General features: G+C 43.9%; 1 protein-coding gene across 2 annotated transcripts in view; it reads right to left on the bottom strand.

Moving 5' to 3' along the window:
- The window catches only part of LOC137527537 (coagulation factor VIII-like), a 506,000-nt gene that overhangs the window by 464,297 nt on the left and 25,337 nt on the right, over positions 1 to 16,366 (bottom strand). For both annotated transcript variants that reach the window (XM_068248081.1, XM_068248082.1), the window contains exon 3: positions 10,115 to 10,237. In XM_068248081.1, coding sequence (XP_068104182.1) covers positions 10,115 to 10,237 — 123 coding nt within the window. The remainder of the gene's footprint in view (positions 1 to 10,114; positions 10,238 to 16,366) is intronic.

Raw genomic sequence — 16,366 nt, 5'->3', positions numbered from 1 at the left:
GGGCTTTCATGCAGCCAACTTTCAGTTGGCTGCATGAAATAGTTTTTTTTTTATTTAAAAAAAACCCTCCCGCAGCCACCCTGGCGATTTAATCAGAACGCCAGGGTGGTTAAAGAGACACTGAAGCGAGACTAAATCTCGCTTCAGCTCTCATACATAGCAGGGGCATGTGTGCCCCTGCTAAAACGCCGCTATCCCACGGCTGTACGAGGGTCCCTGACCCCCCCAACCCACCCCCCGCAAATCTTGGTCGCAAGTTGGTCGTAGATTAGCCCTTCCTAGAGGCAGGGCTAACGGCTGCAGCCCTGCCTCACAGCGCGTCTATCAGACGCGCATCGCCGCCTCTCCCCCGCCCCTCTCAGTGAAGGAAGACTGAGAGGGGTGGGGGAGAGGTGGAGATACGCGTCTGACAGACGCGCGTGGGGTAGGGCTGCGGCGGTTAGCCCTGCCCCAACCAGGAAGCGCTCCCCCGCATTACAGAGGGGATTTGGGGGGACAGGGACCCCCGTTAAGCCGCGGGATAGCGGCGTTTTAGCAGGGGCACACGTGCCCCTGCTAGCTATGAGGTCTGAAGCGAGATCTATTCTCGCTTCAGACTCTCTTTAAGGGTATAATTAGAGTTAATTAAATTACTGTGATTGTGGTTGTTCCCCTTTCGGTTTGGATTCCGTAACTTGCGAATTGTGGACGAACTACCGTCACTCATATAATTCATTACACTTATTTTGGACAGTAGCTCACTTATATAAATGTATGCATTTTCTGTAATTTGCCCCACAAATTTAATTTATTTATTAATTGATTTTCTTTGTTTAGTAATTTTAGATACAGTCACTGTTCCGTTATGGGTTTTAATAAGCACTGTTGCAATTGTGTTGCGATATTAACACTGTTGCTACAATTTATATGTATTATAAAGTACACATTATGTAGACACTATTATTAGATATGTTTGAGTGTGTATGCTGATTTTGAGGGGAAAAAAAATGTTTTGCGTAAGTGTATGCTGCTTATGCAAATTTGTGCACGCATGTTATTGATTTATCTGGTTATTTTTACGCATGCGCTCTTTACCAACACATATGTTTTTATGCGTTGCGCCGTGACATACCAGACATGACACCGGAAGTAGCACCGTTTGCATTACACTGTTCCTGTGGTCTGCGAGCGGCGGCTTTATTAACGCTGGATAATATAGGTATCCCCCTGAGACGGTGAGTGTATGTATGTATAGGGGTATGCCTCTTACGAAAACATTTGTACGCATATATTGGGTTAATCTGGCCATTTTTACGCATGTGCCCTTTACCAATACGTATGTTTTTATGTGTTGCGGCGTGACATACGGCATGCAAAATAACACAGTTTGTATTACATATCACTTGATTATTTGTTCTTGCTTTGAGATATCACTCATGAGTTTGAGGTATTTCCTCCTCCTTTTCCTCTTTCACATAACCAATAGGATTGATTTAGGGCTATTTCCTTTTCCTCTATGAATTGACCAATGAGATTGATATGGGTATGGCTTATAGTTAAGCCCTCCCTGGATCCAACCCCTTCCTTTCATTCAGTAGTCTATAAATTTGGTCCCAGCCGCCTGCACTCTTGATCCCCTGATGACTAAAGACTGCGAAACCAGTCGGGAAAGAGACAGGCGGCACCTTTTACACTGTCTTGCTGGTTGTGGCCCAACATACAAGCGCAAAATTTGTCCGGGGTTCCCATTGCTTGGGCCCCGTATGTAAGTTTTACTGATTTTTAATTTTCTTTTATGACCATATGCTATGTTTTACCAATAAACGGGTTACGCTTAGATCTGCTGTTTGTTTGCATGTTTTGTCGATCTTGGCCTTCTGGATGGCATGCATGAACTGAAATAAGGACTGCTGGAAGCTGGATCTTGGGCGTCTCCTGGTCCCTTTTACCACTGAATGCGAGACATACAACCTTATAATGTGGGTTGTCAGCAGCTGGTAAGCTCCCTTTAACCCCTTGGGTGATGGTCTACCACTTGGATATAAGACGGATGACCACTTAGGTGAAATATAACTGATTGTGAAACAATGGATTCACTTATGATCTGCGCTGACTTCTTAATAATATGGTTACAAAAATAAGCAAATTACACAACTTGCATTCAAAACAGGTACAACAAAGGAGGGCGTAAGCTTCAGCAAACTAATATATGCACAAATTATTCCCTACTAAACTCTTCCACGGGGATGACGTGCCCCCACGGAAGAGGCCTAGCCACTAATCTAACAATAAAAACATAATTCTTACCTGGTGCTGCTAGTCATAAATGGTATACATATTTTTATTTTTTTCCCAAAAATAACATACAATTGACAGCGTTCCTAGCCTGCAAATGAATTGAAACCAAAAGAGGTGTGAAGATTCCCCCAGGGGCTAAAATACACACCTTGAATACAAATCAGATGCAAATTATGCACTAATCCTTAACCTTTTTGGGAACACCTTTATTAGATCCTACGCCGCACTTGGGCTGCTGATCTAAACCACCTGCGTTTCCTCCCCCGACTCGATCGTGCGCACCCGAGAGGGGAGATTTAGCTGTCATATGACAGCCATCATCTCCCCTCAGCCATTCTTGCACTGTTAAAGGCACAAGCCTCATGCTTGGTACAGTTGGTCATTGCGTCACTGGGGTCCAAATTTAGAAAAGGGGGTGGAGCCAAAACCAATCAGATTTGTTTAATTTTAATGCAATTTATTGATTCCAAAGACTGCAAAGCTCACAAACTAGGTCACTGAGTAATTGAGTAATTGAGTGTTAGGGTTAGAAAAGTGGGCAGAGCCAACACCAGCCAAATACATATCCAGGAAGCGCCAGGCCATCAGCTAGTATATATATATACACATATATACACACAACCACACATATATGATTAATTTTTATATTTTAAACATACATGTATTTTATTTATAGCATGTGTGCATATATGAAAAAGGGTTTGCAAGTAATAATAAATACAATAGTAATTTCCACTCTTTATTGCGGGTAGCAGCGCATAATTCCGACTCATAATCAAAATCAAATTGAAAATGTGATTCCATTCAAAATTTCAATTACGGTTGAATCAAAAGCGCAAAAGCGCACAAAGTTGTAATCAAAACCACTGAAAGTCGAAACCGGCCTTTACGGGTATCACTGCATATAACTATATTTGATGCATGGTGTAATGATCTGCTCAGCTGCCTGTGCAGGCAGGCAGCTTTTTGACCATTGTTTAGGTTTGCATGCTGAAGGACTCTGGAAAGGAGAGCTTCTGTCAGTTTTGCAGCTTGTGCTTGCTGAGGAATTTGCATACGTTGTCATGCAAATTGCCTGGCCACATTCATTGGTGGCGTGTACTATAAGTACTAAGTGTTTCCCACAATGCTGGGCTGGTCATAAGGATTCCTTCCTGTGAAACACTCCTGGAGGAGTGTCAGCCTTACTCTCTGTTTGAAGATCAGCTTAGAGTAATTTCTGAAACTGCGCTAGGCAGGTTCCCCTAGTGCAGTTAGGATTGCTTATCTGTTTTGTTTGTTCTGTTGCGATTGTCCTGTCCCAGCGGTGGTCGACAGGAAATCATTCTGATCTCTGTTCTTGGAGTATAGCTGGTGCAGTGGTTGCTACCAGCTATCTCTTCTGATCTGTCTCACTTGGATCGCACTTTCCGCTAGTGCTGTGGATCCTTCTGTTCTGCCTTCCTGGATCGCACTAGCATCCTGCGCTAGTGCTGTGGATCCTTCTGTTCTGCTACTCTGTCTGAATTAAATAGGAAGGTGATGGTACTTTGTGTATTGGTTAATATCCCTGCATAATATAGGGTGGGGCCATCCCAAATATTTAAGAGTATATAACTATTTGGCAATAAAAGGTCATAAGGCCACCATATTTATACCAATATGCAAAATCAATTTATTACAATAAGATTCAATACAAAGCACAAACCCCTAGATAAATCCCTCAAATAATCACAAAAACCCTCCCCACATTATTTGAGGGATTTATCTAGGGGATTGTGCTTTGTATTGAATCTTATTGTAATAAATTGATTTTGCATATTGGTATAAATATGGTGGACCTATGACCTTTTATTGCCAAATAGTTATATACTCTTAAATATTTGGGTTGGCCCCACCCTATATTATGCAGGGATATTAACCAATACACAAAGTACCATCACCTTCCTATTTAATTCATTTATGTATCTAGCCTTGTTATATTAACATTATGTGATGGCCGGATAATGTGTTCTGGCATCCCCATTTACCCCCAATCAATGAGTGTAATTAGTCCCTCCCTTTGTTTTAAGCCATTTTAGAAATTGCACTGGGCTAATTATAACATAGGCGGGTTTTTGAAAAATTCCCTTTTGATATGGCTTATACAATAGGGGAAGATCTTGATGGTGAAATTGCTGCTAGCTTTACTCATGTGGCTGTGGAGACAGACAGTGACCTCTCTGAACTTAAGGAATTGTTTTTTTCACATAAAAATGTGTTGATAAAACAGCTAAAAAGAAAATGGAATGCCTCCCTCCTAGAATCCTATGTTAAGGCAGGTGTGATTCCTAATGGTATTTTAGAACGTATTATCCCTGCCGGTAACCTCCTAACTCCACGGTTTGTGGAAAAATGGAAAGAAAAAGCTCTTGAACGGGGTTTAGAGATCCTAAAGATGATGGCAGATGAGGAACGAGAACAGCTGAAGGAAATTACTGAGGAAATATCGGAGAGTGTGGTTGAATTGAACGCACTAAGTACCCATATGGAGTTCAATTCTTTTAATGAAAGTCTGAAAAGGCAGATTGAAAAAATACAGGCTAGCATTAAAAAACAAAAGCAACAAAAATTTCAAAAGGATCTAGCAGGCTGGGACTCTGATGAGGCCCTTAACCCAATTAATAGAATTGAACAAAAAAAGTTTAGAAGAAAGGGTAGAAAAGGTTCCTCTGGACTTGAAAGCTTGGAGCCATCGAGTATTGATACTGATGGCTCCTTAGGCAGTAGAAAGTCAGTTACTTTTTTAGAAGAGAGCAATACCCCCAGAAGAGGGAGAGGGAGGAACAGAAGAGGAAGAGGACGAGGCAGAGGAGGGAGAGGAGGTCGAGGAGATTGGAAGAATGTAGGGGGGAGGGGGATGGAACCGGAGAACAAAGACGAACAGATGGACGAGGAAGTATCAGCCAGAGTCACCAGGAGTGGGAATCAGAGGAAGTAGAACCTGGAAATGAGGAGACCGGCAGGAATATAATAAATCTTTCAGTTTTCCAATTACAGGACAGACATATTTCATTACTTAGACGTGGACTGTCTTTCTCCCCAACCACCTCTGGTGACATTTTTGAAATCTACAAGGACATATATCTGTTCCTGAGGAAAGTATTGCTGAAATTGTCCTATGGACAATTCTCTCGGCAACCCATTGAACAATCGCAGAGTTATACCCCTCTCACATTGAGTGAGAGGGAAACTCTAGCAGCTTTGGAGTCCCTAATGCAGGAACAAGTTCCAGTTGATTATTCCATGACTATGCAATATCACAATGATATGTGTGTGGAGGAAAATTTTATCCCTCCCCAGACTAGTCAGCAAGATAATCCTTTGTTCATACCCCCACCCCCACAAAACACCAATCTCCGGCTCAAATCTATTTATATGCCACCTATAACACAAAATCGAAATGTTAAGGTATTTTTGGATACAGTGGAACAGGAATTATGGAAATTGAAGCGTTCTCCTCTCCAGGGGGACAGGAACTTGTCTTCCCAAAAAATGATTGCCTTAAAAGAATTGCAACAGGCCCCTAAATTGATTATAAAACCTAGTGATAAAGGGGGCAATGTTGTCCTCATGGATGAGGAGAAATATATTCAAGAAATTAAACGCCAATTGGGTGATACCAATACCTATCGTAAACTCAGAGATAATCCTTTTCCAATTATCAAGGATAGGGTGAATGGCCTATTGGATGATGGATTAACTGAGGGTATTCTGACCAAACAAGAATGGGAGTACTTGATGGTAACTATATACAATATTCCAACAATATATGTTCTTCCTAAAGTACACAAATCAATGGTGGACCCACCGGGGCGACCCATCGTGTCGGCGGTGGGTAGTCCGACTCAAAGATTGGGCCAATTTATTGACAAAAAGATCAGCCCATTGGTACGGGCACTGCCATCCTATGTGCAAGATACGCGGGATGTTTTGGGAGTTCTGGACGGTTTTTTGCTGCCCCCGGGGTCCCTCCTTGTGGGGATCGATGTTGAATCCTTGTACACTTCGATCCCGCATGAGGAGGGGCTCCGGCCAATGTCCCTCTTCCTCCGTGAGCGGTATCCCTCTGCAGTGGCCCATAATGCCTTTATTGTTGAATCTATGGAACTGATCCTGACCCGTAATTGTTTTATTTTTGAGGGGCAGTATTACCATCAATTGAGGGGTACGTCCATGGGGGCGTCGTGTGCACCAGCCTATGCATGTCTCCATCTGGGACTCTGGGAAAGGGAGGAGGTGTTTCCAAGTCCCGAATATGGTGCACACGTCGCCCTCTGGATTAGGTACTTGGATGATGTACTGGTGGCGTGGACTGGAACAGCTATGGAGCTTGGTGAATTCGTGGCCAAACTGAATCAAAATAGTAGAAATATTAGACTGACATACATATTTGGTATGGAAATCTCCTTCTTAGATCTTATGTTAAAAGTGGAGGGGGAGACGGTTGTGACCACGTCTTTTCGTAAGCCTACGGCTGGGAATACACTTCTACATGCCGCCAGTCATCACCCAGTGCCCCTTAAGAGAGGTATCCCCTATGGTCAGTTCCTCCGGCTACGTAGGAACTGTGGCAGAGATGAGGATTTCAAAAAGGAATCCCGACTTATGTACCAACGATTCCGGGATAGGGGTTATTCCCATTCAGTTCTGCGCAGGGCACTTAAGAGGGCTTGGGGCAAGGACCGGCAAGAATTGCTGGCCCCCAGGGGGATGCCGCGAAGTGCGGAGGGAGGGGGACATACGCGGCTCATAACCGGGTTTGGATCCCATTGGGAAGGTTTGAATGAATTACTTACAAAATTCTGGCCCATTTTGATTGCTGACCAGGAGGTTGCCAAAGTTGTAGGGCCACGCCCCCTTATCACTGCCAGGAGGGCACCTAACTTGAGAGATTATTTAGTACATAGTGAGATACAGAGAAACCCCTCAACCTGGCTGGACCGTAGGAGGCCAGTTGGAATGTATAAATGTTCAAAATGCAAACTGTGTCCCTATGTTGAACGTACTAATGTCTTTCATAGCAGTGATGGAAAAAACGAGTTTACAATTAGGTCCTTCATAAACTGTGATACCACTAAAGTAATATATTCAATTCAATGCCCATGCAAACTCATGTACGTGGGCAAGACAAAAAGAAGTTTAAAGGAGCGGATATTAGAACATTTTGGAAAAGTCACAGGAGGAAAAGCTACAGGGATAATATATGACTATTATAGGGAATATCATGACAACTCTTTGAGGGGAACAGTGGTGAAGGGACTATATAATCTAAAGATCTCTGGGAGGAGGGGGGATTTTGATGAGGTTCTCTATTGCAAGGAAGCAATGTGGATCTTTAAGTTAGGTACAGTGACCCCCCTAGGTCTAAATGCGGAATTGGATCTTTCTCCGTTTCTGAGACATAATAGATACAGATAGTATTGGAACCAATCTTAGGCAAATTCACTGTATGTTATGTATAAAATATATACTGCAGGGGTAGTGCATGCAGTGTGAATGGTGCCGCAGTGATTGATGTACTATGCCACGGATAGATACGGACTTCCGCTTTGTTCTACTGTCCCTTCTGAGAATTTGCCCAATATGCACACATTGGTTTTTGCATAAATCTTTATGTGTGCGGATTTGCCCTGAATGATCAAAATATATACAGTATATCTACCTCCATAATGGCAGTGACATCCTGAGGGAACTTTTTCTGGAAGCTATATTTAGAATAATAAGAACTGATATGTTTGTATCCATGGCCCAGTACAGCCTCCGTATGAACTAACAAGTAAAGCCTATTGGTTGTTATGGTTACACAATAGGAGGAGCTATGGGACTGTTTTTAAGCGAATGCAAAGGCCGCATAGGCCACACCCTGATGAAACGCCCAATGTGGGCGTGAAACGCGTCGGTGGGCGGAGTTCCGTTTGGCTGAGTGGTTGCGTGCCAGTGACGTCACCTCCAGCGGCCGCATCAACCTTGTATCCAGTACCAGCGTGGCTGGCGTGGTTCGCGTGTTGAGTCCACACGCAATGGAGTAATCCATACCGGCAATCTGCGGGGACATTGGAGTTACTATGCGCATGGCCTCAAAGCACTGGATCCTTCGTGAGGAATAAGCGGTACTGGATGGATATATAAGGAACCATTGTACGGGTGAGGCCCATCCATTTTTCAAATGCATTATACCTAAGGCTGTGATGTGACAAGATATCCGAAAATTCTGATTCCTTTTACTGGAACTTGTGATTTGAAAGTTGGAAGCTAAATTCTCCACTGCTCATAACGGGCAAAGGGAGAGTGAGAGGGGGGCCCCCACTATACAATTGGGACATTGTGGCAGTTTGGAAGGTGGATGTATGCGCGGGCGATTGCGAGGTGAACATATAGCCTTTTAGGCTTAAACCAATGATTGTTTGATTTATACCCAATTATAGGCATTGGACCACTCATGCATGATTTAGGATCCGCATGTTTTGCTTTTTAAATGTGGGGAGGGTTTTTGTGATTATTTGAGGGATTTATCTAGGGGATTGTGCTTTGTATTGAATCTTATTGTAATAAATTGATTTTGCATATTGGTATAAATATGGTGGCCCTATGACCTTTTATTGCCAAATAGTTATATACTCTGCTACTCTGTCTGCCTGGATCGCACTCGCCTAGCGCTAGTGCTGTGGATCCTTCTGTTCTGCTACTCTGTACCTGGATCGCACTAGCATCCTGCGCTAGTACTGTGGATCCTTCTGTTCTGTCTTCCTGGATCACGCTAGCCACTTTCGCTAGTGCTGTGGATCCTATCTCTCGCTTGTCCCTGTTTTTGTGTGTCTGTCTTGTCTGCTACGAACGCTTGCTGGAGGCTCGGTGAGGTAACCGTTAAGCAAGCGCTCGCGTCCTCTGTTACATGTTTGTCTGTCGATGGTTAGTTAGGCGTGCTTGTCTCTATTGTCCCTATCACGTGGAGACCGCGCATGAACACGTGCACTGTTGCGAATGAGTGCGGTGTTCGCATTCAGTTAGCGTTTGTTATTTTCCGTATCTCCTCATTGTATTATTTGCTGTGCCTTTGCTATCCTCGTATTCTGTTCTGATCTGCCTTGTGTCACTTTTGGCAATCGCCTTTCTTGCGGTTGCGTTTCTGTTTCGTATCTGCTGTTGTGTGTGCGCTGTCGAGAGGTGGCGACTAGATTGGCGCACACACATACAACCTGTCCCTTTGCTCGTTCTCATTCTCAATCGCTTCTCTTGCGATTGCATTCTGCGCTTCGTACAATTCCTGTCTGGCATTTGTGGAGGTACAGAGGATTGGTTCCTCTGCACTCCTCAGTGCCATCTACCGACAGGAATTTCCCTCTACGGGTGCGTAGCACCTTTTGCTGGGTTCCTGCAATTATATGCTTGTGGAGGATTTCCGCCGTATCAGCGCACGCGTTGTGCGCTGATCACGGAGAAAGTTCCACAATCGTTACACATGGTCATTGATCACAATTTGCAATCCATCAACAAATGCATGGTACTTTTAAATTTCTATTTGTTTACTAAAATCCTCACTTTACAGTTGCAGTTATCCCATATTTTGTGATTCAACAATGCTAGATTGCCAGGAGCGGGTGGTAGCTGTCAACACTAGAAACTAAGTAGCCAATACTGCACAGGATCAAACACATTCCCTTTTCGGTTGTTTTTAAACACATAAAAGCTGAAACCTTTGATACACTTTCAACAATGTCAGGAATTTTGTTTTCAAGAAATTAATTTTGCATTGTAAACATTCAAAAAACTTTGTCATATCAGCTTACTATGAATATTATAAAGTAATAATTCTGACCTTCTGAGCTTTTCCTGTATGAAACACCAATGCCATGAAAACTGTATGGGATGCTTGCCAAGTTTTTGAAATGAATAATAGCAGAATCAAATGTTTCTAGGCGAAGAATAGGACCCATAATACCTAAAAGTTACAATTAAAACGTGATTAACATAACACAAAATTACAGTACTGTATATGTATGTTATATCATAAATTGCAATACATGACCTTAAAAAACACATTCTTACTAAGATATAAGTATTAACCTTCTTGGCGGTAACCCCGAACGTAGTTCGGGGTAAGCCGCCGGAGGGTGCCGCTCAGGCCCTGCTGGGCCGATTTGTTTAATTTTTTTTTTGCTGGACGCAGCTAGCACTTTGCTAGCTGCGCCAGCACCCTGATCGCCGCCGCCGCGCGCCCGATCGCCGCTATACGGTGCGGCGCGCGCCCCCCCCCCCCCCAGACCCCGTGCGCTGCCTGGCCAATCAGTGCCAGGCAGCGCCGAGGGGTGGCCCGGGACTCCCAATGACGACCCGACGTCAGTGACGTCGGTGACGTCATTCCGCCCCGTCGCCATGGCGACGGGGGAAGCCCTCCAGGAAATCCCGTTCTTTGAACGGGATTTCCTGATCGGAGATCGCCGAAGGCGATCGAAGAGGGCGGGGGGATGCCGCTGAGCAGCGGCTATCATGTAGCGAGCCCTGGGCTCGCTACATGATATAGAAAATTTTTTTTTTAAAAAAAACTGCCGCGCTGCCTCCTGGCGTATTTTTTTATACCGCCAGGAGGGTTAACTTGTCACAGTGCATCATGTTATTTTTTTAGAAAATTCTCAAGGAGATATTGGCCTTCATTCACTAACCGGCGCTAAGCCGGTTAGTGAGCCTTAATACTGGGTTAGTGAGCCATACTGTGTCTTTTTAGAGTTAAGGGGCCTTATTGGTGCCTTATCAGAGTTAAGGGGCCTTATTGGTGCCTTATCAGAGTTAAGGGGCCTTATCAGAGTTTTAAGGGGCCTTATTGGTGACTTATCAGAGTTAAGGGGCCTTATCAGAGTAGCATAGCAAGCGCTACAAACTTATGCCTGCTAATTGGCAATGACAAGAGCTCCACTCGTCCTACCCTGAGCCCCTGTGGATCCAAACACATTAAGGGACATTATCCCCACACTTTGATTTGCCCAATAGGCTGCCTGTCATTTGACATGCACAAACAACCTCAAGAATCAAAATTCCCACTCTGAAATCCTAATTGACAAAATCAAAATTAATCACTGCTTCACTGTTCAGAAACTCTTTATTGTATCACATGTGCATGATTAAAAGCAATGTTAAAAATAAGGCATGGTTGCATAACATCCATAAGTCTGTATAAAGACTAATAATAGGCAAGCCTCTATAGTTCCTATTATGCAGATTAATATACAAAATAATAATGAACTATGCCAAATGTCTAGTAATACTAATGGCATAAACAGTATATATATATATATACTGTATATATATATCTCGGCTCTGCCTGTTCAGTAAGCCAGTAATTCAGTAAGGAGTTCATTGGGCAAGACTCCCTAACACTGCTACTGCCTACTGAGTGCGCTCTAGTGGCTGCCTCGCAAGCGCTTTGAGTCCGACAGGAGAAAGGCGCTATACAAATACTGCCATTATTATTATTATTATTATTATTATATATATATATATATATATATATATATATATATATATATATATATATATATATATATATATATCAAGAACAGAAAAAAAATATTTTCAGTGAAGCATACAATTAAAATGCAGGAATAATATGCATAGTTCTGTGCAATATTGATAATATGCATAGATATCACATGGTGCGGATGTAAGGGAGATAACACCATAAAAATGCCAAAAATGTGAAAAAGTATTTAGAGTGAAGCTGCATACCAATGAAAGTGCTAATGCAAAAAGATGGCCAATATAGACAAAAAGTGCCAGTGCGAACCTATACAGTGTATCCACCAAGAATATAATGCAACAGAATGTATCAATAAGAAGTATTATAGAGGAAATACCACTTCTGCAGTGAATAGGAGCAGGAATCAAAGTGAAGTGATGAGAGACGCAGAGTAGTGAGAGTCCGTGAGGTATTCTGATTCTTGAGGTTGTTTGTGCATGTTAAGTGACAGGCAGCCTATTGGGCCAATCAAAGCGCGGGGATAATGTCCTTTAAAGTGATTGGACCCGCAGGGGCTCAGGGTAGGATGAGTGGAACTCTTGTCATTGCCAATTAATCAAGGCATAAGTTCGTAGCGCTTGCTATGCTACTCTGATAAGGCCCTGTAACAAATGTTAGAGAGGCAGCCACGGTGAATAGCGCTACCTCCGCGGCTGCCTCCAGCTCCCTGTCTAGCGTTGTATCCATGCCTCGGGCGTCTAGCACGCCGAGGACGGGTCTGTCTATTGCACATAGGGTTGCTTTGTCGCGTGCGCGCGCGCATAGAAAGGACCTTTATGCGGGGAGGAGGCGCGTCAGCTGACCGGCCGGTCGGCTGACGTCAGAGGAGACGCTCGCCGCTCCTCATTGGCTGATAGGATGGGGCGTGCCTGATGGGTCTCTGCTTCAAAAGCCTAGCTGATTCACTCACAACTTGTCTGCTGTTGCGAATACTTCGTGTTAGCGCTCAGATCCTTAGAAAGTTCCGGTGTGCTTTGATCCGGGAGGAAACCGGGAATTTCACACAAGATAGGAATTGTTTGATAGCTTTAATCATTATACTACTGTGTATTATTTGTGCATGACTCTGGCTCGTTCTGACTATTCTCCTGCTCAGCGATTCTGTACCTTTGCCCATCTGATCTTGCTGCTGACTCTGCCTGTTTATACCTTTCAGTCTCTGCCTTCAGATTTTGTACTGCATCTGTCTGTCTGTTGCCAAACCCAATCTGTCTGACCTCTCTACTCTCACTAGAGGGCCCTTGACTCTGGTGAGGGGTGCTGTACTTTTAGTACCCACCAGCTCCTCTGGTGAGGTATTGTTAAACCTATCAGTACTACTGTTGCACCAAATCACTATATAATTGTTGTCACCACAGCTTCTGATATACCAGTATTATAGGTGATTCTGCAGATCACCATATAATCAGGTATACATCTGCATTATAGGTGATACTGCAGATCACCTACTGTATAATCAGAATTCTGTTATTTGCTGACACAAATCATTACAGAACAGCAGACCAAAATGTCTGGACGCACTGTGTAACCATGTTGAGGTCTTGACCACGGCAGTGAATAATTTAACCGTATTGGTCAATACTCAACAAACTCAGATCACCCAGCTGTCTGGGATGGTTCGCACCCTCCAGACTGCAATGGTACCAGTGCAGTCCCCTCCAGTTATAGAACCTAGAATGCCTATGCCAGGCAAACTTTCAGGGCACACATCTGATTTTTAGAATTTCAGAAACCGTTGCCTTTCTTACTTTGAGATGAGACCTGTTTCATCAGGGACTGAGAGTCAGACGGTAACTTTCATTAAAACACTTTTATCCGGGGATTCACAGACATGGGCTTACAGTCTTCCTAGTGGTCATGAGGCATTAACTTCTGTGCAGAGTTTTTTCAAATCAATGGCTATTATATACGATGATCCAGATAGCGCAGTCACTGCTGAGAGGAAACTTAAAAGTCTCAGGCAGGGACAGAAAATCGCTCAGGCCTATTCTGCAGAGTTTAGACGGTGGGCAGTGTTGGCTAGGTGGGGACAGTTTGCCTTATTAGACTGTTTCTTATCTGGGTTATCCGACTCCGTAGTGGATGTAATGCTAAGTCATCCTGAACCCAAGACTGTAGATGATGCGATCTCTCTTGCAGTAAGAATAGATCGCCGTATTCGCTATCAGAGGCAAGCTCGTGGTAGACACTCTGTGAGATCAGTTCCCACCACCTCTCCTGCTCCTTCTCTTCCTCAGGATGAACCGATGCAGTTCAGACATTCTAAATTCTCAGAGGTCGAGAAAAATCGGAGACGGTCAGAGGGGCTCTGCCTATATTGCGCAGAAAAGGGCCATATAGTACAGAACTGTCCTAAAAAGGCGGAAACCTCTGTCGCCTAGGAGTAGCTAGAGGTACTACCCTAGGCGAGCCAGTGTTACCTCTACTTGATAATCGGTTACTACGCCCTTGTTCTATTTCCTGGGAAGATCAAGTCTGGTCTACCCAGGCATTTATAGACTCGGGTTCAGCTGCTAATTTTATAGATTATGAATTTGTTAAGAAATTGGGGATTCCCTTACTCCCTTTAGACAGACAGATTGTCCCCACTGCAGTGGATGACTCTCCACTCCAAGGGAGTCATCCCCTGTCTCAGACTCCGAGCTTGTTATGTCATGTGGGGGTATTGCATAGAGAACAAATACAATTTTTTGTGCTTAAAATGGCCACTTCTACTGTAATTCTGGGGATGCCGTGGCTGCAAAAACATTCTCCTCAGATATGATTGGAGTTCCGGCCAGTTACTTAGCTGGTTCTCTTTTTGCCATCATCATTGTATGGAGAAAGTTGCTGTTTGCACTACCAGGTTTCAAGTAGAAGGGTTACCTGCACAATATGCAGAATTTGCTGATGTTTTTTGTCCTAAGTCGGCGGACAAACTTCCTCCACACAGAAGTTTTGACTGCCCTATTGAGTTAAGACCTGGTTGTATGCCCCCTAGAGGTCATTTGTATAACCTGTCCGCTCCTGAAAAACTCGCTACGCAGAACTACATTAAAGAAAACCTTGCCAAAGGTTTTATCCGTCCTAAGTCTCCGGCCGGAGCAGGGTTCTTTTTTGTTCAAAAGAAGGATGGTGGGCTTCGCCCCTGCATAGATTATCAAGAATTGAATAAAATTACCATAAAGAATCGTTACCCACTCCCGTTAATTGATGACTTGTTCTCCCAGGTTACTGATGCATGTGTCTTTTCTAAACTCAACTTGAGAGGGGCATACAACCTGGTACGCATAAGGGAGGGTGACGAATGGAAGACGGCATTTAACACACCTGACGGGCACTACAAGTACCTTGTTATGCCCTTCAGATTGTGTAACGCTCCTGCCGTCTTCCAGGAGTTGGTCAATGAGATTTTCCGAGAGGTCCTGGGACGATTTGTCCTAGTATATCTGGACGACATACTAATTATCTCACCCAGTCTAGCTAAACACAGAGAGCATGTGAGATTTGTCCTGGAGAAACTGAGACAGGATTCTTTGTATGCAAAAATTGAGATATGTCTTTTTGAGGTTTCAGAGGTTCCTTTCTTGGGGTATGTCATCTCAACCTCAGGACTCTCCATGGACCCCAAAAAAGTAGCTGCCGTTTTGGAGTGGCCACAGCCAATGGGGCTGAAGGCACTCCAAAGATTTCTTGGCTTTGCCAATTACTACAGAAAATTTATAAAAGGGATTTTCTTCGGTAGTGTCACCTCTCACCAACCTCACTAAAAAAGGAGCTGACACTTATAATTGGTCACCCGAAGCACATTCTGCTTTCTCATCTCTGAAGAACCTGTTTGCTCCGCCCCTATTTTGCAACACGGTTATGTCACCTGTCCCTTCATAGTTGAGGTAGATGCATCAGAGATTGGGGTCGGGGCTGTACTGTCTCAACAGTCAGGTTTCCAGGGCAGATTGCATCCTTGTGCTTTCTTCTCACGTAAATTCTCCCCCGCGGAGAGAAATTACGATATCGGCAACCTAGAGCTGTTAGCCATTAAACTCGCGTTTGAGGAATGTCGTCAATGGCTCGAAGGGGCAGAACACATGATTACAGTCTATACTGATCACAAAAACTTGGAATATATTGAAGGTGCCAAGAGGCTTAGTCCTCGACAGGCCCGCTGGCCATTATTCTTTTTGAGATTCAGATTTATCATTACGTATAAGCCAGGGAATGAAAATGTCAAGGCAGATGCTCTGTCTAGATGTTTTGAGCCCGAGACAGTACAGCCATCAACTCCCGAGAACATACTGCCTGAGAAGGTTGTCGTGGCAGCCACCGAAACCTGGGAGGATTGGGCACTTACTTTGGGGCCCTATCAACAAGACGGCTCCCTATGCTGACTATATCATTGTAGTTTGGCACTGTTATTTGGCCTGAGGAAGCGGGCTCAGACCCGTGAAACGCGTTGCCTGTGCTATTAATAAATTCCTTTGTTTCATCAAAGATTTTCGTTATTTGAGGTAAGCCACCTCAAAATATTTTGTCAATTTTAAACTGCTTTTAAGTGCTTTTATAAACCACCAGGGCGCC

Source organism: Hyperolius riggenbachi, chromosome 8, assembly GCF_040937935.1.
Source record: "Hyperolius riggenbachi isolate aHypRig1 chromosome 8, aHypRig1.pri, whole genome shotgun sequence".
NCBI classification, from domain to species: Eukaryota; Metazoa; Chordata; class Amphibia; order Anura; family Hyperoliidae; genus Hyperolius; species Hyperolius riggenbachi.
This window is presented reverse-complemented; position numbering and strand designations above follow the sequence as displayed.